We start from the raw sequence: 25,030 nt of genomic DNA, 5'->3' as shown, positions 1-25,030 counted from the left end.
CCAATCTCAAGTGTCAGACTCAGTACCTTTTCTCTCTTTTTTTTGTATTTTATTTATTAGCTTACTTTGTTAAGTAGTTGTTAAATAGTGTCGGCTCTATTTCTGCAACACATTGTGCGTTCAGCATATCCACGTTTATGTACATGCTTGGGAACCTCCAAGCCATACTACATATCAGTTGACTTTTCAAGAGAAAAAGAGCAAATACACACCTACAACAAACAAGCATTAAAATGAGACTTTCTTTACACAAAAAACACTACCAGTTACAGCAAGTTAGGGCCCCATGCTTAGTGTGTCACCTGGTGAGGTACACATGACTAATGCTGCATCACCATCAGTGGTAGCCATCTGAGAGAAATATTTATAAACAGACATGGTGAATTGTACCACTACATGCAGATCATGACCATTTATGATGATCAGAAGTGAAAACATAAGTACAAGTAGACGTATACAAACACTTGGGTAGGACTGCTTGGTATAAATGCACTGGGTACCTCAAACAGCAACGCCTTCCTAAACCTAACGCAAGCATCTAATGAAAGTAAAACTATGCACTGAATGAATCTAGATTCAAAATGTGGCATCAAAGTTCAGTCTCATGATTTATGCTCCCCCACCAGCTTGTTGATAGCCACATTTAAAGCTACTATAAGAAATATAATTTTTACTTTTGAACAGCAATCTAGATCTATTGTGGACTTCCGAGTACAAACTTTTCTGTGTTGATTTTTGCTGGACTGGTCTTTGATAATAATCATCTGAATTTACAGCAAACACGAAGTGTCTTCATAGACTGAATGAAGAACCTGTTGTGTGTAATGAGAGCTTTATTGTTGTGTGACATAAGCTCCACAGTGATTGTCTATCTCTGTAGAGATACTAACAGAACAAACTTAACATATGAATTGTTTGGTGTATTAACAGAAATGGGAAGAAAGAGCATTTTGTGTGTGTGCATGTCATTTACTGAAGTCGCATATGCCAGGGGCCTCTAACCAAATATTGATAGAAAGACTAATATTACTTGTGGTTCCTGGGAAATTTAAAAGTAAAACGGCAGGCAGAGCCTTCATCTTCCAGGCCCATCTTCCATGGAACCAACTCCCAGTTTGGATTCAAGAGACAGACTCTATCTCTATTTTTGAGATTAGGCTTAAAATATTTCTAAAGGTTATAGTTAGCTGGACCCTCCCTTAATTACACTGCAATAGGCTAGGAAGCTATGCTGCTTGAGGTGACTGTTGTTGTGATTTGGCACAAATAAAACTAAACTGAATTCAAAATTCAAAACATCATCCAGTGCCTAATGAGCTGACTTCAACAGCTATTCTTTGTATTGCAGGCTGCGGGGCAGGCACTGTATCCAATAACCAAACAGTTAGAGTTTGGTTTAGATGACTGGGAAAACATCTACGCCAAACAAAGTCAAATGCAGCAAGCTTGTAAAACAGAGACGTTATTAGAGGGTGCAAAGAGAAGTAACCAGCATTTAGACAGAAAATGTCTCTCATGATGTCAGCAGGTACTTTTGACTGATTCAGTCTTTTATTGTGTATTATTTACATGGATAGCATATGATTTATGATTAGCATAATACCGTGTTTTAGCATCATCGATCAGCTGATAAAGCACTAGGTTACTTTTCACATACAGTATACAAGCACTCCTTTCCCATCAGCACTGCTTTGGTGGAGAAGACGTGTGACCAATGTGTAAAATTTTGATTTTATTCACAGCAGAACACAGGAAACATGTTGAATGTTTAAACTGAGAAAATCTGTTTATCCAGCACATCCCACAGATAACTGGGTTGAGTCAACACCTCAATCTCATTGCTGTGCTCCTCAAACCATTCCTGAAGCATTGTGTATTCTGACACCTTTCTATCAGAACCAGCATTATCTTTTTCACCAGCAGCTCGTCTGTTGGATCAGACCACACGGTGCCACTCAAGCCTCGGCCACTCATCACCCTGTCCCTGGTTTACCACTGTTCTTTCCTTGGACCACTTTTCATAGATACTGACCACCGCAGACCGGGAACACCGCACCAGAGGTACAGATTTAGAGATGATCTGACCATTCCAATTTGACCATAATTGAACAAACTCACTCAAATCCTCATGCTTGCCCATTTTTCCCCGCTTCTAACACATTGAGGATAAAATCTTCAGTTGCTCCGCAGTGTGAGATAGTATGACTCATCTTCTGCCCTCAGCTGAATGTCTCTATCCAGCTTATGCAGTGAGCTAAACATAAAATGGCTTCAGTAAACACTCAGGAGACCGCGTGCCATTCTTCGGAGCTTTACTGATCCTTATTTTCCTTTTTTTGTAAAACTGTAATAACAGAAACAGAATACAGTGTATTCACTCTCCATACAAATACACAAAGATTACATTAAATATTGTAGACTTATGTAAACAGTCACTACACAATCAAGAGATACAGAGATGGTAAGAGATACAGCTAACACCACATGCTGGTATGCTTCATGTTAGCAGGCTAAACAAAGGGCTAACAGCTAGCTTGTGCTAGTAATGTAACAAACTCGCTAAACACACAAGAAGCTCATTACTTTGCTGAACAAGGTACTAATAAGTGGGAACAATAAACCGTTTTGCCACACTTACAGATTATGCCTTTTCAAGGGCGTCAGATGCAGGAATTTACAGAGACACAGCCAAATGGACCTTCCCTGTCGAGCGCTGGGAGAAAACCACTGCTTGCGCTCTAACATGGTGCTACCCTGTCAACCCACTAGATGGCAGGCTTTGCCCAGACAAGATCAGGAATAAACATATTTTCTGACATGTTGCAACAGTTAATTACAGAACGAATGATTATGACCCGCCATATAACAAACTTATAAAAAACATGCCTTAGAAATAACAGGAGGGACAGAATAACTCAGTTTGAACACTGTTTCTGTGTTCTGTTGTGAATAAACATGGTTTTATGAGAATCATAAATATCTTTACATTGTTTTATTTACATAATACACAGAGTGATGAAGCTATTCTGGCAGATCTTGCAGTGTTAGTGATTCATGAGTCAATCAATTGTCAATAAAGTCAATAAACTCAAAACGTACGGTTACGTTGTAACCTTGGTTCTCTTAGTGAGAGACTATCTCTCCACACCGTTACATATTCCATATGTACGGGGTACGACCCCCCTCTGGTCGTGGCGTGTGGATATTTCTTTAAGACACTCCGGCACGCCCGGCTACGCCCCACAGCTACGTATAAAACAGCTGTGCAGACGTGACACCGGTGATCGTTTGATCGGAACGCGTCTCCGAGTGGCCTCACGGTGGAGAGATAGTCTCTCACTAAGAGAACCAAGGTTACAACGTAACCGTACGTTCTCTAGCATATCGAGACTATCTCTCCACACCGTTACATATTCCATATGTACGGGGTAACTCTGTAAGACACCCCGCGAGGAGACAGTGCAACCGAACCGCCGAGAGTGAAGACCAAAGAACTATATACAAATACACATATGTACACACCACCCCGGTCAGGGCCAAGCCAGACGCGAAGGCCAAGCCGGGGGGTGGAGGTGCAGTCCGCAAGGTGCAAGACTGGCCTGAGCTGGTCCCGCGCAGGAACCGCAACAATCGGCCGCTCCCGGGCAGCCAGCAGGAGCTTGGCAGGCCGGGGCAAGGCTACTGCCGAAAGGCACCCAGCACCCGGTCCCCGAAGGACGGGCTGGAAGCCACATTCAAGCGGTAGAACCGCGTGAAGGTGGAGGCCGAGGACCACGTCGCTGCCTCACAGACAGAGGAGAGGGAGGCGCCTCTCCACAAAGCCCAGGAAGTGGCCACACTACGCGTAGAGTGGGCCCGAACGCCCAAGGGGAGAGGGACACCGGCCGAGGCATAAGCCTGGCGGATGGCCTCCACGACCCAGCGGGACAACCGGGGCTTGGACAGGGGCCTGCCAAGCAACCCAGGATGGAACGAGACGAACACCTGGTCCGTGGAACAAAACGGCCGAGTACGAGCAATGTACAGCGCCAGTGCACGAATGGGGCACAGGGCCCGGAGACGCTGCGCCGCCTCCTGATCCAGACCGCCAGTGGGGGCTGACCGCAACTCAACCGACTGGGAGAGGTGAAAATCGGAGAGGGACTTCGGCAGGAAGGCGGGGTTAGGCCGAAGGACCACCCCTTGACCGTCCGGTAGCCATCTGCAACAGTCACGATGGACCGACAGGGCCTGCAGCTCGCCGATTCGCCACTTCAACCCCGCTTCGTGCAGAGGTTCGAAGGGAGGGTGCGCAAGGGCACCAAGGACCAGGTCCAGATCCCAAGGGGGGACCGCGGACCCTGGCGCACGAGCCGTGAGGCGACGGGCGCCTCTCAGGAATCGGGAAATCAAGACGGCATCGGCGTCACTAATGGCTGAGCGACCGAGGCGAACAGCCTTAATGGCAGCCACCAGGCCACGCAATGTGGCGGCAGCCCTGCCAGCCTCCAGCTGGGACTGCAGGAAGCTCAGGATGACGTCCACCGTCGCGCCATGGGGGTCCTGCCCGCGGGCCGCGCACCAGGCGGCGAACAGTCCCCAGCAGTAGCAGTAAGCAGCCCTGGTGGAAGGCGCCCGAGACTCCTGCATGGTGTCAATGACCGAGGCAGGGAGGCCTAAGGCGCCGAGCCCCTCCCTCTCAGGGGCCAGGCAGTCAGCCGCAGCCCTGCCGGGAAAGGATGGAACAGAGCCCCCTCGGCCTGCGACAGGAGGTCCCTCCGAATCGGGAGCGGCCAGGGCACGCCGTCCAGGAGGGGTGGAATGGCCAAAAACTAGGGCATGTGAGGCCATAGCGGGGCCACCAGAATGAGCCGCATCTCCTCGGTCTGAACTCGACAGAGGACCGAGTGAAGGAGGGAGAAGGGGGGGAAGGCGTACAGGAGGACCCGGGGCCAGGGGTGTGCCAGGGCATCCCAGCCCAGGGGGGGATCGTCGGCCTTCAGGGAAAAGAACAGGGGGCAGTGGGTCAAAGTTCTTGAGGCAAAGAGGTCGACCGCTGCCCTGCCACACCGGCGCCAAATCCCGACCACCACCTGCGGGTGGAGTCGCCACTTCCCAGGGCACGGGCCCCCCCTGGACAGCATGTCCGCTGCCGTGTTCAGGGGTCCAGGCACGTGGACCACCCAGAGGGAGAGAAACCTGGGGTGGGCCCACAACCACAGTCTGGTGGCCATGTTGCAGAGGGGAGGAGAGCCCAACCCACCCTGGCGGTTGATATAGGCAGCCGCCACGGTGCTGTCCGTCCGGACAATAACATGAAACCCCCGCAGCCGAGGCGAAAAAAGCTGAAGTGCCAGGAACGCGGCTCGCAACTCCAGGACATTGATGTGTTGGGACAACCATGGGCCCGACCAGCGGCCGCTGACCCCGCAACCCTCGTGGACCGCCCCCCAGCCGACTGGGGAGGCGTCTGAGAAGACCACGAGCCGGCGAGTCACAGGACCCATCGCCTGACCCTGTCGAAGATTGACAGGGTCCCTCCACCACCGCAGGGCCCGGGCCAGGCCCCGGGAAACCAGCACGGTGGACAGGTGTGACCGCTGCGGGCAGAGGCCGAGAGACAGCAGGCAACGCTGAACCGGTCTCATGTGCAGGAGAGCCAATGGGACCACCTGCACTGTAGCAGCCATCAGGCCCATGAGGCGGAGACACAGTCCCCAGCGCACCCGAGAGTGGAGGCTGAAGGAGGCCAGGCACGCCCTGAGGACCCTCCGGCGATCTGCCATCAGGGAGACCAAGGCCTTGACGGAGTCCAGGGACATGCCCAGAAAGGTGGTGGTTTGGGACGGCTCCAACCTGGACTTCTTGAGATTCAGGCGGAGTCCCAGAGCCTGAATGTGCGAGACCAACAGGGCAACATGGCTGCGACACTGCTCTTCCGAGGAAGCGCAGATAAGCCAGTCGTCCAAATAATTGAGAACCCTGACACCCCGCAGCCTCATAGGAGCAAGGGCGGCATCCATGCACCTGGTAAAGGTACGGGGCGCCAGGGAAATGCCAAAGGGGAGGACGCGGAACTCGAAGATCCGCCCCTCAAACCCAAACCTGAGGAACCGCCAGTGACCCTGCCAGATAGGGATCTGGAAGTAGGCGTCCTTCAGGTCGATGGTGGCAAACCAGTCCCCCGCAGCGATGGCCTGACGCACCCTGGGGACCGTGGGCATCTTGCACTTCAGGGGCCGGAGATAGCGATTGAGGCCCCTGAGGTCCAGAATGGGACGGAGACCCCCATCCCGCTTCGGGACCAAAAAGTAACGGGAGAAGAACCCCACCCGGCGGTCCCTGGCGTCCACCTCCCGTATGGTGCCCTTCGATAGAAGGGACCCCAGTTCCTTCCTCCCAAGGGTCTGCCCCCAGGGCCGACCAGGCAACCCTACGCTGTTCTGTAGCCAGGGAGGCGGGCAGGACGGCCTGGCCCGGGGAAACGTCAGGAAGGAGGGGGGCGGCCAGAGGACGACTGGCCCTTGGCACCCCGGCCCCCTCTCCGAGCCTGAGCGCGGCTGCCGCACCTACGAAAGGCCTCCAGCTGGGTCCGGAGATCTTCAGGACCCCAAGTAGGAGCAGCAGGGGCAGGCGACACAGAAGCACGAGCCCGCCCCACCCTGACCGGACGCTTGCGTAAGCCCTGCGACATCTCCTGCGTAGCACGGCGAGTCTCCGTAGCCTGCTGGAGGAGCAGAGCCGCACCGGGGCCAAACATGGCCGCAGGGTCGACCGTGAGCCTCATGAGGCAATCCTGGTCATCCGAACGGAGCCGGGACTGAGACAGCCAGAGATGGCGACGCGCCACCCAAAAAGCAGCCAAGGAAGAGCCCGTGGCAATAGCCTGATGTTTCATGAGTGAGGCTAGGAGAGAGGACGTGGACAGCAACTCACTCACGCCCTCCAGATTGCTCGAGGTAGCCTGCAATCGACGGGCCAAATGCCGCAGATGAAGCGATAATATGGCCGACGAATTAGACAGGCAGGCTTGGGTCGCCATAGACCTATGCAGCCGAGCCAAGAGGCCGTCCATGGTTTTCACATCCCTATTAGGGCACGCCGCCCGCCCCAGGAGGGAGCCCGAAGGGGCAACCAGGGGGGCCAGGGACGGATCAACCGGGTGAAGGGACCCACAGGCAATGCGCTCCCGGCCATGCATGGCCGAAAAGCGCTTACAGGCAAGGGACCAACGGTGCAGGGCCGCGGGGGCCTCAAACTGTGTGCACACCAGGTCCTGAAAATCAGGCAGCAGCGGCACCTGAGATAAGGAGCGCTGAGGCCGTGAAGCGTCATCAAACCGAGAAGGCGCCGAGACCGGCACCTCAGGGAGGGACAGCTCAAGCGCCCGGCACGCCCTCTCCAAAAGCTGAAAGAAACTCAACTGGCCAGACTCCGTGCCAGGGGAACCAGCAGGGGGCACCTCGGGAGACAGGGGGGAGGCATCGGAGGAGAGGACGGAGGCCTGGTCAACGTCCGCCTCCCCATAGTCCACATTCAATGGCACAGGCCCAGGGGCGGAGTCACAGGAGGGAAAGGCATGGGAGGGGCCCGCAGGTCGACAAACGAGGAAGGGGACCCGGCCCATGGAGCTGCGGGACCAGAGTCTACGTCAGCAGCAGCTATCTTCCGCACCTGCGCCTGAGAGGCCTGAGATGAGGGAGGTGCGGGTCGCTTGACAGAAAAATACCAAGCACGAGCGTCCCTAGTCCGTTCGGGCAGAATAAAACAATTCATGCACGAGGCAGGGGCTTCCCTAGCCAGCAAAGCATGCTCAGGACCCAGACACAGCACACAGTGCTCGTGCCCATCCTCCAAAGGCATAGGAATGCCACACTCAAGGCAAGTCGGGGAGGCGTGGCCCGCCATACAGCGTGGCTAGCAAGGGGCGGGGCCACACACCAACGGGGAAGTGCCGCCCTAGCCTGAAACCCAAACCCACTGTTAATTCCCGCAGGGCAGGCAAGCGATCTTCCTTACACACCTCACTGTCAGGGAAGAGTGGGACACAGCCTCTGCTGGCGGCGTTTATGCACACAGCCGCAGCAGAGCCGAGCGAGCAGGCGATGGCGTAACAGCAACGCCGAGCCGCGTGACCCCTATGTAGCGTGCCACAGCAGCTAGCCGATAGCAACACTGAAGCTGTTTACTTCCTGTTAGGTATTTTAGCACCATGGGAGCATTTACTGGATATTGTTTTATAGTGACATTATGCAGGAAAACTGTCATTCAATAAGGCCCCTTTGTTTTAGTTATTTTTCTCTTTGACCCAAGAATTGATGTGTGAGAATCACAGGCTGGTACAAGGTTGAAATATCACAGGCTGGTACAAGGTTGAAATACCACAGAGATCACTCCCTCAGCTACATTAGTTTCTTAATCTTTTAGGAGACGCCTGTTGAGGCCAAATGGTTTGTTTCAGATTTCACTAATGTAAGAACTCTGTTTTGTGCCTTGAAAATATGTCGCTGAGATAATCACAATTGTAGCTGAACTGATACACTACACAAAGGATGCTTCTTCACCCAAGGGCAGGAAGACGCTGCCTTATCTTGGTCTGTACTGGTTTAAACTGATAATCTGCTGTCTCATGAATTTTACCCTCTATATAAACTGTTGTACTTGTGAATAAAGTTGAGTCACTTTGGGAAGACAATCTAAAGCAGTCTCTGTTTTCTTGTTCTCCCAAGCTGCTCCCGAGCTCGTACTAACACGCTGAATGGCATGCTTGAATATTACTTGAGAATATATTTGACTGTGTTACAGACTAAGGGACATTCTCTGCTGATAGGTGAAGGTACATTCTCTGCTGATAGACGTCCACGCCTCGGAGGAAGTCGATCCACGGATTAGGCCTTGGAAACCGTTTCCTTTACTTCCCGTGACTGTTTACCCCTATGTGTTATGCTGTCACAGCAGCCTAGCCGACGGCACACGCTAGCGATGCAAAGCAGTGTCCCCACCGGGATCAAGCAACACAGCAGCCCAGCTGACAGTAGTCACACAGCAAGCCGACGCCGCGAGCCACCGCGTAGCCCACAGGCTAAGCTACCCAGCGCCCAGGCGACAGCACCCGCTCCGAGTGCCGAGCCTCCCCGCAAGAGAGGCCAAGGAGAGCGGGCCGCAGCAAGCCGACAGCCGGACCAACAGGCCGGGGACACCAGGGGACCGGGGACACCAGGGGAATACCGGGGACACCAGGGGAATACCGGGGCTACCAGGGGACCTAGAAGGGAGAAATACATCGCCCACGGAGGATGCCGAAGCACGCTCCAAGAGACGCGCACACACACAGCACTCTCAAGGTAAGCACTCCTTCGCACACACACACAACAAGTGGAGATCAACGATCACCGGTGTCACGTCTGCACAGCTGTTTTATACGTAGCTGTGGGGCGTAGCCGGGCGTGCCGGAGTGTCTTAAAGAAATATCCACACGCCACGACCGGGGGGGTCGTACCCCGTACATATGGAATATGTAACGGTGTGGAGAGATAGTCTCGATATGCTAGAGAACAACACTGGTCAGCACAGTCACATCACAGCATGGTTGTGCATGTCATCTACCAGAGCTCTGTGCGTTCTGCATCATCTGATTCTAGGACTACAGTCTTCTCTGATGCTGTGCCTGAAATCTGCCAGAGCCACTCTTTCAGTTTGGGGTTTACAGCTCCTAATTTTCCTATTAACACTGGGATCATATTACACTAAGGAAACACATTGAATTTAAAAAAAAAAAAAAGAACTTGATAAAGAGATGAACAATGAAAAAAACAGAAGGTCTGTTTAGACAGAAAAGTTTTTAACTGCAGCTAAACAGAGGAGGTTCTGTTCCTGAACACTAGGGCCACACACTGCAGGCCTCGGTCCTCTCAGTTTTCTGAGTAAAGACAGCGAGCAGCAGTGTATTTAACAGGAAGCTGAAATATTTAGTCTGGAGCTAAGATAAGATAAGATAAGATAACCTTTATTAGTCCCACACGTGGGAAATTTGTTTTGTCACAGCAGGAGTGGACAGTGCAAAAGTTATGAGGCAAAAATTAGAATACAATAAGAATAAATACAGTACACAACTGTACAGAATAGAATAAAATACTATATACAGTAGAATAAAATAAAATAAATATACAATAAGATAAAAATCGAATACAAATACAAATACTATATACAACTGAGTAAAAATACAACGATGACAGAAAGGATTATTGCACTTAGTATTATTGCATATGTATGGATGTGTGTGCTTGATCAGTTAAAGTCTTTATTATGGAGTCTGACAGCAGTGGGGAGGAAAGACCTGCGAAATCTCTCCGTCCCACACCGTGGGTGCCGCAGTCTCCCACTGAAGGAGCTGCTCAGTGCTGTCACAGTCTGCTGCATGGGGTGGGAGATGTTGTATGCAAGTATGAGAATTTCAAAACAAATTCTAAAATAAACTGGGAGCCATCATAAAAACAATAAAATCAGCGCAATGTGAACTTGCTTGCTATAGTACGTTTGGTGTCTGGTTGCAACATTTTTTCTAGCTTGTAAGGATGAAAGCGACAGTTTATCTGAGTTGGTAAACGAAGGATTACAATAATCTTGACACAACGACACAAAGGACCAGTTTTCCCCAGTTCAGAGGGGCAGACTGTAGCTTGCAATCTAGAAATGTTCCTTAAATGAAAGAAACAGGAACATGAGGTAGATTTCATATGTGATTAATGCCCAGAGAGGAAGCATACATTACACTAAGACGATAGTTACACCATTGTGTAACTATCCATCTGCAAATGCTTTGGTTTTTTTATATAAATAGCATTGCGTGTGTAAATTGCATAATATCCTTTTCACCTTTTATCACTTTGATTTGCACCAAAGCAGTTAAAATGTATGATTTTTTTTTCCTAACTGCACAGACTGATATCCTGGCTTCCTGTTATACTGTGATGATGGATTAACATCAACAATAAACAATGGATTAACCTTAGGGCAAGTCAAAAATTAGCTTGAAGTTATGTGTGCACGGTGTTCTTAGCGATTGGACAGAAGTAGAAGGTATTCTAGCTTGTTTTCATACCTCAGCAGATTCCTATATAAGCCTGTAGGGGGCATCTCTTCCTGGTAAGTCTGCTACCTGCACCGTCACTCAGCGCTAGTGATGTGCGATACCACTGATTTCCTTTCTGATCTGATACCAAGTAATATTCAGGGTGGTATCGACGATACTGATCCGATACCGATACTTTGTACAAAAACTCATTTTATTTATTGTATCTCAAATTATAGCGTCATAATGATTATATCAGAATCAGAATCAGAATACTTTATTGATCCCTGGGGGAAATTATTTGGACATCATTATTTGGACATAGGTCATCAGATTACTTGTTCTTATCACTTAATAATGCAGAGTTCATCATATAGAAATAAAAAAACTTAAGTTGTGCGCTATTTGAACACCTTGCCTGCCTGCAGCACTAAAGGACTTCGTGAGAGACGTCTGTGTCGCCCTAGCAGCACCTGTCCCTGTCCTCCTCTTCAGTTCGTCTCAACATACACTTGTCATATCCTGTGATATGATTTAGGGGAGACCGGGGATAGTTGTAACATTTTTGACATTTCTGTCTGTAAATTGGAGCTCTTTTAAGGTAGTGGATTCAAAATGTAATGCAAAGTATTTACATGTCTCTGCTATTAAATAGTGCAGCTATTTTCTCTGCAGCACAATTACCCATTGCATGGTATGGTCTCAAACACAAAGAGTGAAATGTTACAATTAACCCCATAGTCTGGGTTAGTTGTAACATATCCTGGGGTAAAATGTAACACAATGAAATAAGGGTACTAACAAAATATTAACAAGTAATCTTTGTTTATTCAACACACGAATGCACTTAGAGCCGTGTGTGTGTGTGTGTGTGTGTGTGTGTGTGTGTGTGTGTGTGTGTGTGTGTGTGTGACAGAATGCAGAAATCTAGCTTTTGAACATATTCCAACCCCCCAAAAAAGACAAGTTATGGAATTTTCTGCAACTGAATATTTCATAAATTTTGGTTGGTCTTCCTTGAGTTTGGCCTCATTGGCTCAGTGGGCATTATAACCTACAACTCTTGCACCAATTTTGAACATAACAATGAAGCTGAAAAAATGTAGTTGTTCACCAGCATCGCAATTCCATTACTTTTTATCATGGCTTACCTTGGTGTGGTTTGCAAAGTGCTTCAGAAAGATGAGGAAATCTGTTTCTTGCACCCATCCTGACTTATTTCCACTACCAGTACTTCCTACTGGTCCATCTCTGACACAGTGGTCTGCATAATGTATGTGTGGGAACACAAACAGTGGAGGAATTGTGTTGCCAATGGCATTAACCGCATATACAAAAGCGACCAGTGAACCTCTCTCTGCTGATGTCGTTGCCCCAACTTGTTTAATATAAGTTAAAGTAATAGTGTGGTAAGTTGTAACATCTGCATTATTGTTACAACTAACCCAGACTCCTATAGCCATGAACTAGCTAACATTACAGCCAACGGCTAAAACATTAGCACTAAAGACCTACACAGAATATATCCCCATAGACATACAAATAACATAATTTAAGTTTGATGAGTTTAACTGCAAAGCAGATAATGCTATTAAACATTGAAATAAAGTAGAAAAACTTACTTTTTGGCATACAAATTACTTTTTTTGTGTTAAATTGTCTGTGTTTGACAAAATGTGCTGATTTTTCACATGTGATAGCAGAACTGAGTTGGGCATGCACAGGATGAGTCACATCATTTGAAACTTAGCCCTGATTGGAGAAATTGGAAGTGTAACTGACCCACGTTACAACTATCCCCGGTCTCCCCTACTCTGAGGTGTTTGACAAGGTTAGTGATGTTGCCACAACCATACATCCCAACCCTCCTGATTTTTCCGGGAGAATGCCGAATTTCAGTGCCCCTCCCGAAAATCTCCCGGAGCCACCATTCTCCCGAATTTCTCCCGATTTTCCACCCGGGCAACAAAATTGAAAAACCATATCGAGAATTCATAGCAGGCGCAGCCAATTCCAGTTTCCAACAACGGCGGCAGCTACTTAGTTTTAATATTACTCTTATTTCTCTTTCTGGGTCGCAAAGAAACTTTTTTTCTTTTCTTTTTTTTTTTTTTGTGTCCCGTTTGGATCTTTAGCCATCAGAATTGTTGTCTTAAGGCCAAGAAAGATGCCAAGCAGATTTATTTTACCAAGTGGATCATCATGGCCTTGCCATATTGGTCCATTTGATTGAAAACCAAAGGGGAGAAGAGACGGTGAGGGGGGGGGGAGAAAGAAAAACCCCGCAAAACACCTGGATCACCTGTATGGAGGAAAAAAAACAGAAGAGAAAGCAAACAACAAAGAGCAACATAATAAAAATTTTAAAAAAACTTTTAACATATTTTCAGGTTTCAGGTTTTCAGAATGTAGCTGTGTAAACTTCAAATATCTGAGCCGACCGACGCATCGTCTTCAAACCCCCGCGGTCTTTCACTACTCGGGTTAAACATGATATATAAGTCACTTTGATAATTTAAAAATGTTATTGTTTGGCTTTTTCAGTGTTTTATTTGTTCGTGAGTAAATCGGTTTGGCTGAGATTAAAGTTATTAGATTAGATTAAATTAAATTTAACTTTATTAATCCCTCGGGAGGGTTCCTCCAGGGTTTTCACACAGCTGAATAAACATCAAGCAGAAAACTGATTAAACAGAAGAGTTTAAGTCAGCGCCCGGTTATATTTTAGACAGCAAGGAGCAGACGGCAGAGTTTCACTCCACCGAGGGAGCTTGTGACGGCTTTCTTTAGACCATGAAGGCCGGTCCTCAGGCGGAAGCAGCCTCTGAATTTGGACACCCCCGCTGTTTCTGGGCCGGCCAATAATAACGGTGACATTTAACGTATTTTCTCCGATAAACACTGTAAAATTTATTTATCACTCCCCCCCAACAGCCCTTTTGAATGTCTTCCTAATTCTGAGGTCTCAAGGTTGGCAAGTATGGCCACAACACCTCACTTTTTTGCCAAATGTATCGCAAACCACATCTCAGCTGTTTGTGGAGGTAAAATACGTCCGCACAATTACGCTCAGCCATTGTTGTGAGCGCGCACGCCAAGGGGCTGCGAGACATTTATACAGCCGTATTTCGCACATGACTATGAAAGGCGGAAGAGGAAGTAGTTCCTTTGAATGTAGAAAATCCGAATGTTATAGTTTCTTTCCACTGTGTTCCTGTTAATGATAAACTACAATTTACCCTAAATTACTAAAATATCGATATTTTAATGTGAGAATCGATTCTAGAACATAAATGATTGGTATCGGAGGAATCGATATTTCAGGATCGATCCGCACATCACTACTCAGCGCTGGACTTCAGCCTTGTACGACCCAGAGATGAGGCCGCTTCCACATGTCTTTTTCCATCTTCAGGTTAGGTAAATGGTCCAGACAAACACGGGCAATGCACACCTCCACTATACCAGCGGTCAATGTTGCTTTTGTCCGGAAGTAAACAGTGCTTGTAAAAGTCTTAAGCCTTCCCTGTATTTGCTTCCAAGCTCTCCTAAACAGGACTCCTGCAGGCTTTGTGAAGTGCTTTTTCACTCATTTTTGGCCCAGTCCTTTCATTGAACATTTTCCGAGGGATTTGTAAGCCATTTAATGACCTGTGGCTCTTTAAACAAAAAACAAAAAAAGACAAACCAATGGCGTGTCTACACATAACAGACATCTTGGCACAGAACTCATTTTAAATTGTATGTTTAGGCCCTTTAGTGGCAGCCTGTTGCAGAAACTCACCTATTCAGTTAAAGCTACAAAAATTCCAAAGATAACAGTTTAACAGGCATAAAGTTGTATTTTACACCAGCAAAGTGATTCTCAACAAGCTATTAGCCCAGATCTCGGTGTTCAGTATGTCCTTTACAGAGCATGTTGCTCTGTAAGGCTGGAAAAGAGTTACTGTATCAATCAAGTTAAGCCTCTCTGTAGTCAGGCAAAAATATAAAAATGTTAATACCACAGTCCTGTCATTAAGACGTGAGAGACTGTTGATGTTTAGAAGTACCAAAGATGGTTTTAGTTTTATTTCTTTCAGCCTCGGTGGTGTATTTAAGACAGAGAGAATTGTGACACTTAAAAACTGCAGACCCTCCTACTTATCAGCACACAGAGGTCTGATGGATGTGATTCATCATTAGTCAGTGATTTCATAGCTGTTAATTAGGCAGCTTTACAGGATGTGTTACCTGGTCTTGTGGTCTCATTCCTCATCTGATGCATTGACTTCAGGCTGAAAAATTGGACTAGCTGACTGAAAACAGCTCAGATTAGTTGCAGCAGCGTTTCCCACTAAATTTTGTCTATTTTGGTCAGGGGAGAGGCATCTGCACACCTGTATGTGTATGCTAGTAATGGAGTGGAACTTCTAATACTATCAGATCCCCACTCTGGGCTACATGGTTTCAATATCTGCAGCTTTGTTTTTACAGGTTTGCTTTTAGTTGGAGTAAAGCATCATCTTACAAGTTGATGTTTTCTGGGGTTTTTTAAGATACAGCCTTTTTTTGTAGAAGCAGATGTATGCAATAGATTAAGTTGTTGCTCCTCATTCACTTACTGTCTCACAAGCACTCTGGACTGAATAGCAGCCTGTTTCTAGAGTAATTTCCTCATTGTTATTCACAGGAAGTGCAATAGCTCTTCCCAGGCAGTTGAGTATTTATTTACTTTTTTGCAACATAATTGGTAATCATTAGTGAGTGTCTCGTCCTGTGGACTGCAGCTGGTTCTTCTGGTGAACTTCGTTCTCTGAGCAGAAGGCGAGGGCTTTGCCTGCTAGTAAAACGAGTCGGAGTGCACTCCAGTTGCTGTAAGCACACACTGTGTCACTGTTACACCCCGGCCTAGGCAACCGGAGTGCAACACGAAAAAAGTAAAAATAAAGGAAAAAAAAAACCACACACACAATGTTACGCCCCGGCCTAGGCAACCGGGGGAGATCGCGACCATGACACACTGAAACACAGGGTTTAAATACCTAGAGGGAGCAATCAGGAAAATGGACAACAAGAGGGAAACACAGCTGGGGCAACTCAGAACTGACGAGACAGGGAAACGTAAACTGAAAAGACTAAGATAACACAGACTTTCAAAGTAAAACAGGAAACACATAACAGTCACGCCAAAAACAACACACTGACAACACCGAAACGTAACAGTCACGTCTCTGTGTGGGAAATGCCGCAGAGACGCGGCTCTTATCACCAGTAACGTCCTTTCACACAGAGAAGAGTTCAATTTGACACAGATTCATATTTGCTCGCTATGCAGGTGCAGGCCTGCGGTGGAGTGGCCAGCGCAGGACTTCTGGGGAGCATAATAAAAATATAGAAACCTGAGAAATGCTGTTTTGCTGTAAGAGCATGCCACTGTTTGTGCCAGGTGCTCAGGGAGTAAGTATGCACCCAGAGGACAGGCCATTGTGGGTCTGGGTGCTCAAGGTCAAAATGTCTTTATTGCACATGTTCACACAGGATTCCCAGCACAAACTTATTTTCACTGCCTGTTTATGCTGGCCTTCTGTGGCATATTTGATGAGTCAGGTAAAGTTGTAAAACATGAGGGGCTCCTGATTTTCATCTCCCAGCGTAGTCATTGCATCATCACTTTTTCATAAAGTTATTGAAGCTCCTGTCTGTGGTACCCAGCAGTCTTCAGATGTCCATTAGCCCATCGCTATTGTACCATTGCAGACGTCAGTGTTATACTACTGTGTATTTATACCTAGCCCAGCAGATGATTTCTCTTGATGATACTTTAAAGATGTAACAGGTTTTCAGGTCACCTTATACAAACATGAAAAGCATAGCTTTAAAAGTAAGACATGAAGATTTTTTTTTATTTGAAGAATAGTTCAAAGGCCAAAATAATGTCATTTTTAACATCCTTGTATCATTCCCTCTATGCCTATGTTGTCATCATACTTATAAGAGTCATAGTTATAAGGCTTTATATTATTTTTTGACTGATAAATCATTCGAGTTGATCTTGATGACCTTGGTGGATTATAATAGATTGCAGGAGTGCTGAGTTGGGTCATGTTAACAAAGTTTTACATTACATTGAAAACTTGCTGCTGTCATGTTTAGAGACAGAATGGCACGCACACATGGAAACACTACTGAAACGTACCCTCACGGGCTGTTCCCTAGTGTAGTTAGTTTAGAGACATATTGACATTGCACAGGAAAAAAAATAGTATTGCAGGTTTTGTAAAGTAAATACTACTGATGTTCTTTGTTTTGGGGGTTTTTTGGGGGGTTTTTTTTTTGTTTTTTTCCTTAAAGGTAGGTGGAGAAAAGTCTGTTCTCAGCTAATAAAACACAGCACACTGAGTATCTGTTGGACTGAATCCTTGTCAAGTGTGCCTGCATAGCTAGAAAGCCCTGCAAACACACTCGGGCCTGTTTGAAAATAGCTTATATAGCTTTGTTGGTTTCTTTTTTCCACTGTATGGAGAACGTTTCATCCTATGGTAAGAAAACAGGGGGAAAAACTTAATTTGATGTTTTGGTTTTTGTGAATGAAGTTGATTCTTGTTTACGAATCTAGACCTTTTTGCCTTTTCCTGCTCCGTGTCTCCTCCAGCACCTGAAACTACAAATGGATCAGTCATGCATGATTTGTCTCTTGAGAGGAATCCCATTGAAATATTAGAGACTGGAAGGAGCATCAGTGACGACATTGATGGCAAGATTAGACAGCTGTATTCGGTGGTGAGCATCAGAGGCATCGTATCATTCAAATTCCTTAATTTTGTCCAAATGTTCTGAGATGGCTCTCAAAATATTGTATGATTATGAAGAGGTCTCCAAAAAATGCATCTTCTAGGGCAGCGAGGAGCCTTTCTATGTCGTAAATCTTGACAATATATTAGAGAGGCACCTGCAGTGGATCAGTCTGTTGCCTCGGGTGAAACCCTTCTATGCAGTGAAGTGCAACAACACAACAGCAGTTTTGAAGATGCTAAGCGCTCTGGACACCGGATTCGACTGTGCCAGCAAGGTACTGATGGAATATCTTAAAATAATGAGGATTAGTTTGTGTTCTTGAGAGTCAGCTCTTGTATAGATACATCTTGGTCCCACGCAGGCTGAGATCGAGCTGGCCCTATCGCTTGGCGTGAAGCCCGATGACATCATTTACGCCCACACAACCAAACCACTGTCTCACATCAGATACGCCTGCGCTCACAGAGTGAATCTGATGACTTTTGATAATGAGGAGGAACTCTTAAAAATCTCTCTTGTCCATCCCCAAGCCAAGTAAGTGAGCAACCGCTACTATGTTTCAGCATTTGGTGCAGCTTCCTTTGAGAGGATTGATTTCAGAATCAGAATCAGAATCAGAAAGGGTTTTATTGCCAAATGTTGAGCAGGTTTACAACATTAGGAAATTGCTGCGGTGCTTCAGTGCAAACATACTGTCATAAAAATATAAAAATAAGAATAAGAATTAAAAGTGCTAAGTGGATAGATATATACATGATATATACATGAGTGCAGGTGGTGATCAGTGCCAAACATGGAATGATGCAGTGAACACAGCGTAGGGTCATGTGTTAGTGGTGGGAACAGTCATATGGTTATTGTTCATGTGTCCGACAGCAGAGGGGAAGAAACTGTTCTTATGGCGAGAGGTTCTGGTGCGAATGGACCGGAGCCTCCTGCCTGAGGGCAGCAGGTCAAACAGACTGTGTCCAGGGTGAGAAGGGTCAGCTGAGATCCGAGCTGCACGCCCCAGTGTCCTGGAGGTGTACAGGTCCTGCAGAGATGGGAGTCTGCAGCCAATCACCTTCTCAGCAGAGCGCACAACACGCTGCAGTCTCTGTTTGTCCCTGATAGTGGCTCCAGCGTACCACACGGTGATGGAGGAGGTGAGGATGGACTCGATGATTGCAGTGTAGAACTGCATCATCGTCCGTGTTGGCAGGTTGAATTTCTTCAGCTGCCTCAGGAAGTACATCCTCTGCTGGGCTTTCTTGATGACGGAGGTGATGGTGGGCTCCCACTTCAGGTCCTGGGTGATGGTGGTACCCAGGAAGCGGAACGAGTCCACAGAGGTGATGGGGGTGTCAGTCAGGATGATGGGGGGGAGTGGGGCTGTGTGCTTCCTGAAGTCCACAATAATCTCCACTGTCTTCTGGGCATTCAGCACCAGGTTGTTGTGGCTGCACCAGGACACCAGACGTTCAACCTCCCTCCTGTAGGCAGACTCATCCCCGTCAGAGATGAGTCCAATAACGGTGGTGTCATCTGCAAACTTGATTAGCTTGACAGACTGGTGGGTGGAGGTGCAGCAGTTAGTATACAGGGAGAAGAGCAGAGGAGAAAGAACACAGCCCTGAGGGGAGCCGGTGCTGATGGTCCGGGAGTCCGAGACATTCTTTCCCAGCCTCACATGCTGCTTCCTGTCCGTCAGGAAGTCAGTGATCCACCGGCAGATGGGATCAGGCACATTCATCTGGGAAAGCTTGTCTCGGAGATGGTCTGGAAGGATGGTGTTGAAGGCAGAGCTGAAGTCCACAAACAGGATCCTGGCGTAGGTTCCTGGGGAGTCCAGATGCTGCAGGATGAAGTGTAGGGCCATGTTGATGGCGTCGTCTACAGACCTGTTGGCTCTGTATGCAAACTGCAGGGGGTCCAGGAGGGGGGCCGTGAGGGTCTTGAGATGGGAGAGAACTAGGCGCTCAAATGACTTCATGACCACAGATGTCAGAGCCACGGGTCTGTAGTCATTTAGTCCAGTGATCCTAGGTTTCTTGGGGACAGGGATTATGGTAGAGGACTTGAAGCAGGCAGGCACATGACATGCCTGCAGTGAGGAGTTGAAAATGCCAGAAAACACTGGGGCCAGCTCGTTTGCACAGTGTCTGAGGGTGGCAGGAGACACACCGTCTGGGCCGGGAGCTTTTCGAGCATTCAGACTCTTAAACTGCTTCCTCACACCTGCTTCATGAATATGAAGAGTTGTGGTGGGAGGAGGTGGTGTGAAATCCTCTTTTGTGTGGGGTGAGGAGGGGGGTGTTGCAGGTGAAGTGATTGAAGGTGGTGATGGCTCTATGGAGGGGGGAGAGGTGGGGGAATGAGTGTCCAAAGTGTCTCTATTGTTGGGGCCGTTGGAGGTGTGAAGGCTGCCTGATGGCTCGTCAAAACGGCAGTAGAAGTCGTTGAGGGTGTTGGCCAAGAGCAAGTCATCAGTGGAGTGGGGGGTTTTAGGCTTGTAGTTGGTGATATTCCTAAAACCTTTCCACACAGAGGCCGAGTCATTCTCTGAGATCTGCTGCTGCATCTTCTCAGAGTGCTGATGTTTAGCAATGTCCACTTCTTTAGTGAACCTGTACTTGGCCTCTCTGTAGCAGTCCCTGTCTCCGCTTCTGAACGCCTTTCTCTTTTCCAGCCACAGCTTTTTGAGTTTAGGAGTAAACCAGGGTTTGTCATTGTTATAACTCACCCTGGTGCGTGATGGCACAATGCTGTCCTCACAGAAGTGGATATAGGAGGTGACAGTGTTCGTAAACTCGTCCAAGCTGTTAGAAGCAGCCTTCATTGTGTCCCAGTCTGTAGACTCCAAACACGTGCGAAGCTCCTCCACAGCCTCGTTGCTCCACAGTTTTTTGGTCCTCACGACAGGTTTGGAGAGCTTCAGCCTCTGTCTGTATGCGGGGATTAGGTGGATCATGACGTGGTCAGAAAGTCCGAGTGAAGCGCGGGGCACCGCACGATAGGCCCCGCTGATCGTGCTGTAACAGTGGTCTAATGTCCTCTCCTCTCTGGTCGGGCATTTAATATACTGCTTGTATTTGGGAAGCTCATGGCTCAGATTGGCTTTGTTAAAGTCCCCAAGAGCAATGATGAGAGAGTCCGGGAATGTCCGCTCCATGTGCAGTATCTGCTCCGCGAGTGCGCACTGAGCTGCCTGCGCATCCGCATCTGGCGGGATGTAAACAGCGGCCAGGATGAATGAAGCAAACTCCCGCGGAGAATAAAACGGTTTGCAGTGAATGAAAAGGTATTCCAGAGAGGAAGAGCAGTGCTGAGTAATCACTGTTACATCTGTGCACCAGCCACTATTAATGTAGAAGCAGACACCTCCACCTTTGGTCTTACCAGAGAGAGAGGCCTGCCGGTCAGCGCGCAGCAGATGAAAGCCCTCCAGCTTGAGCGCGCTGTCCGGGATGTCCTCACAGAGCCACGTCTCCGTAAAACATAACACACAGGAGGAGGCAAAGTCTCTGTTCATGCTTCTCATCAGGGCCAGTTCGTCTGTCTTATTCCTGAGTGATCGTACATTGGAAAGGAAGATCCCAGGAAGAGCAGTTCGCAGTCCACGTCTCCTCAGACGCACGAGTGCGCCGGCTCGCTTACCTCTCTTTCGGCGTCTCACTTTCCTGATCAGAGTCTGCAGTAAATCTGCCGCGGATGCGACAAATATTGGAAGTAAATCCACAGGTGTTGTAGTCCTGTGGTTAAGAAGCTCTTCTCTGGTGTAAGAATATCCAGAGGAGTGCCCAGACACAGAAGTTATGCACAAAAACAAGACAGAAGTAACGCACTGAAGCACCAGGGCATCCATACGCGGCGCCATCTTGGATCGAATCGGTGTTATTTGCAATAACACCTTTGAATCACTTTGCAGGCTGGTAATACGAATTGCAGTGGACGACTCCAAATCGATGGTAAGACTCAGTCCAAAGTTTGGAGCCAGACTGCCCACAGTTAGACAGTTGCTGGGCCGTGCCAGAGAGCTGAACTTAGAGGTGGTCGGCGTCAGCTTCCACGTGGGCAGCGGCTGCACCAGAAGCTCGGCCTTCAGGCAGGCCATCGAAGACGCTCGGCGCGTCTTTGACGTAGCGGTGAGCCATTGTGACATAAACGCAACAATAATTCCTGTATTGTTTATTTGCAGCTCCAGTATGCAACACTGATCTCTTTCAGAGTGTTTTGGGGTTCCAGATGAGACTCTTGGATATTGGTGGAGGATTTTCTAAGATTGGGGACTTCCAAGAGAAGTTTGAAGAGGTAAAGTCTCTGCTTTAGCATTGTCTCCACCACATTATATAAGTCCTGTTTCTAATCACCAGCTCTGGCACATTAACTCCCCACAGGTTGAAAGGATTTGTTTCTTAGAGTTGTGTATGAAAAGTCAAAAAATATGCAGTATACAATCAGTTCTCACTCACTTGCAAACAACCACAGCCTCAAACACAGTTTATGATGGATGGATGGTAAACAAGGATCTCTAGCCTGAGATGGCAGTTTGGGAAATGCCTCCTGAGGGTCAGTGAGCTCCCAGCCTGGTGCCAACCAGGGTGACAAAATGTGGGGAAGGAGTGTGGGGCAGTTGCACTTATAAACGCACAGAAACCTTAAAGACGTTCACCTGATGGTCATCCTTTATTTATCCAACTAAAAGTCTCACTGAAATAAAAATGTCTAGAAGAAGTTACAACAAATACAACATGTAACAATATAACAAGCAAAGAAGCGATGCGTGAACACAAACGTGACTCTGATGCTTTCACTATCAGTTGGTTTGCTTGTTTTTCTTGATGGTTCCCGTTGAGAGCATTCACGGTGTTCTTCTCGCTGCAGATGATATTTGGAATCTGTTTTTCTGCCTTTGTAGTTCAAAGCAGAGTGAAAGGAGAGCAGTGGCCACATGATGGTGCTGTTGGTACATTTGAGATTCCCAGGGCGTTCAGAGGAGCTGAAAATTATTCTGTCATATCATTTTTATTGATTATGAAGAAGAAATTTCATTTAAAAGGCTATAGGGAGGAAAAACCACTCTTACACCAGCCAACACACATGTTTGTGTGTTTAGTTTCTCCCCCACGGCGACAGCAGACTGGTATTCAGGGGAGCGTGCTGTCATTCAGCTCTGTCTTTGCTCTACTTGTCTGGATGTCCTGAACCCAGTATCTGCTGGAATGCAGTAACCTGTAGAAGCTCGTCTTCTCTTCTTCTGAATAAAAGTGAATTTTGTCTGTAGCACAAACAGTAACGGCATCACAGTCATTTGAAGACTGCATGTAAAATGGGCTCGCCAATGGTAAATAAAGAGTTGGAGTGTGTATGTGTGTTCTGAGATGAGCTTTTTGTCTGCACTCTCACGCAGACACCGGATCGTTCAAGCATAACTCAAGTTGTGGAGGAGCCTTTAAATATAAGATCTGCCTTATAGTGCAAGTTAACCACTGCAACACTATCCATCCATTTTCTCCCACTTATTCAGTGCAGGGTCGCAGTTGGGCTGGATTCTGTCCCAGCTGTCATGGGTAAAGACACACAGGTACAGGTTGCCTGGATATCGCAGGTTAACACACAGACAGAGACGGGCAACCATTTATTAACCTAACTCGCACATCTTTGGACTGTGGGAGGAACCCACGCTACCACAAAACACCCCCGCCTTTTTTTTTAAAGAGTAAGTATTGTGAGCAGAGGCACAAGGCCATGGAGTCAAGTTATTAACCGTGTGTGTTCCTAGTTCTCGGAAGTCATTAACGGATCGCTGGATGAATTCTTCCCACCTGTCAGTGGGTTGGAGGTGATTGCAGAGCCGGGCAGATACTACGTGGAATCGGCCTTCACGCTGGCAGTGAACGTCATCGCCAAAAGAGTCGTCGTGGAGGACAGAGCCAATAAATGCGCAGGTGTTGCAGTGATATGTAACTGTTCGACACACCTTAGCGTACAGGGTTGTAGTTTCTGAGCATCTCAGCTGCTGTTATGCTAACCATCATTCCTCGTTTGTGTTCTCCAGACGGAGCAGGAAGCTGCCCCGAGAGGGTGATGATGTACTACATTAACGACGGTGTGTACGGCTCCATGAGTTGCATCACCTTTGACCCCGCTCACAGCAAACTTGAACCGTACCCTCACAGGGTAAATATCAACAGCATCCCTATAAAAGAATTTCACCGTTTTATTTATTTATTTATTTTCCTCTTCACATCTGGTGAAAAGTGCTAAACATCCATGCTTTCAACAGCAGCAGTTTCTGCATGTTTAGGCCAGTGACATCATGTGCTAAGGTTAGAATCAAGGACTGTGGTAACGCCTGCTGGAACCTTGAGCATAGTGTTAGTTCAGACAGGTTGTGGGTTTTTTTTTTTAAATATATCTCAGTTGATAACCTCTCTGCAGGCTGTTAAGAAGAGCGAACCGAGATATTGCTCCGTCATCTGGGGTCCAACCTGCGACAGCATCGACAAAATAACCGAAAGCTACTGGATTCCTGAGCTGTACGTGGGCGACTGGCTTCTCGTCGACAACATGGGCGCTTACACTGTCAGCGTAACCACCGACTTCAACAGCTTTGAAAAGGCACACATTTATACTGTTGTGACAGCTGAGACTTGGCACAGCCTAAACCTGTCTCCTGCCTACGATATTGTCCATTAATGAGGCGAGCACTTATACTTAACTTCACTGGCCTGTTGTGAATATCATGTCTTTTGTCTGTTGCACTGTAGAATGTTTTCCTGCTTTTAAAATAGCCTCTGTGTTAAGTCTGTTAACTTAGCAGAAGCAAGCCATCCACTGCAGAGCTTCTATGAATGTATTGTGAGGTTAATGATGTCCTTGTCTCATCAAATTTAAGTGGGGTGAAGACCAATCGGTTACCTAACCTTAATTACAGTGTTATGTGACGCCCTTTTTAAATACGAGACATATGCCAGTTTATTTTGGCCACTTAATGACTGTAACTAGTTAATATGATCTGCTGTCTGCCAAAGGAAGTGAAACTCGGAGCTAAAGTGTTATGAAAAAACTGCATATAAAACTGTATGCTGCTATAAGAAATTATTTATTGTCAGTCTCTTACAGTCTACAAATGTTGCAAGACTAATTGTCATTCTTTATTTTAGCGTGTGTGTGCATCTCTTCCAAAAAAAAAATGGTGGGAGGAGAAGAGGTGTTTTTATA

At 47.3% G+C, this 25,030-nt stretch overlaps 1 protein-coding gene and 1 pseudogene across 1 annotated transcript; one reads left to right on the top strand and one right to left on the bottom strand.

The window, feature by feature from the left end:
• Positions 1-4,655: 4,655 nt before the first annotated feature.
• Positions 4,656-7,606, bottom strand: LOC146633092 (uncharacterized; annotated as a pseudogene).
• On the top strand, positions 7,605-24,788 carry LOC146633091 (ornithine decarboxylase-like). Its single transcript, XM_085352907.1, has 11 exons — positions 7,605-7,682; positions 8,935-9,323; positions 16,479-16,537; positions 17,685-17,812; positions 17,928-18,101; positions 18,189-18,361; positions 21,735-21,951; positions 22,034-22,117; positions 23,589-23,754; positions 23,865-23,986; positions 24,248-24,788. The coding sequence occupies exons 1-11, from the start codon at positions 7,605-7,607 to the stop codon at positions 24,503-24,505; spliced, it is 1,848 nt and encodes a 615-aa protein (XP_085209033.1). The 3' UTR covers positions 24,506-24,788.
• Positions 24,789-25,030: the final 242 nt, after the last annotated feature.

The sequence above is a fragment of the Diplotaxodon limnothrissa genome, linkage group LG4 (genome assembly GCF_057381915.1).
Source record: "Diplotaxodon limnothrissa isolate DT_005_m linkage group LG4, D_limnothrissa_male_GT1.1, whole genome shotgun sequence".
Taxonomy (NCBI): domain Eukaryota; kingdom Metazoa; phylum Chordata; class Actinopteri; order Cichliformes; family Cichlidae; genus Diplotaxodon; species Diplotaxodon limnothrissa.
Note: the sequence above shows the minus strand (reverse complement) of the source record. Positions and strands in the feature narration are given on the sequence as shown.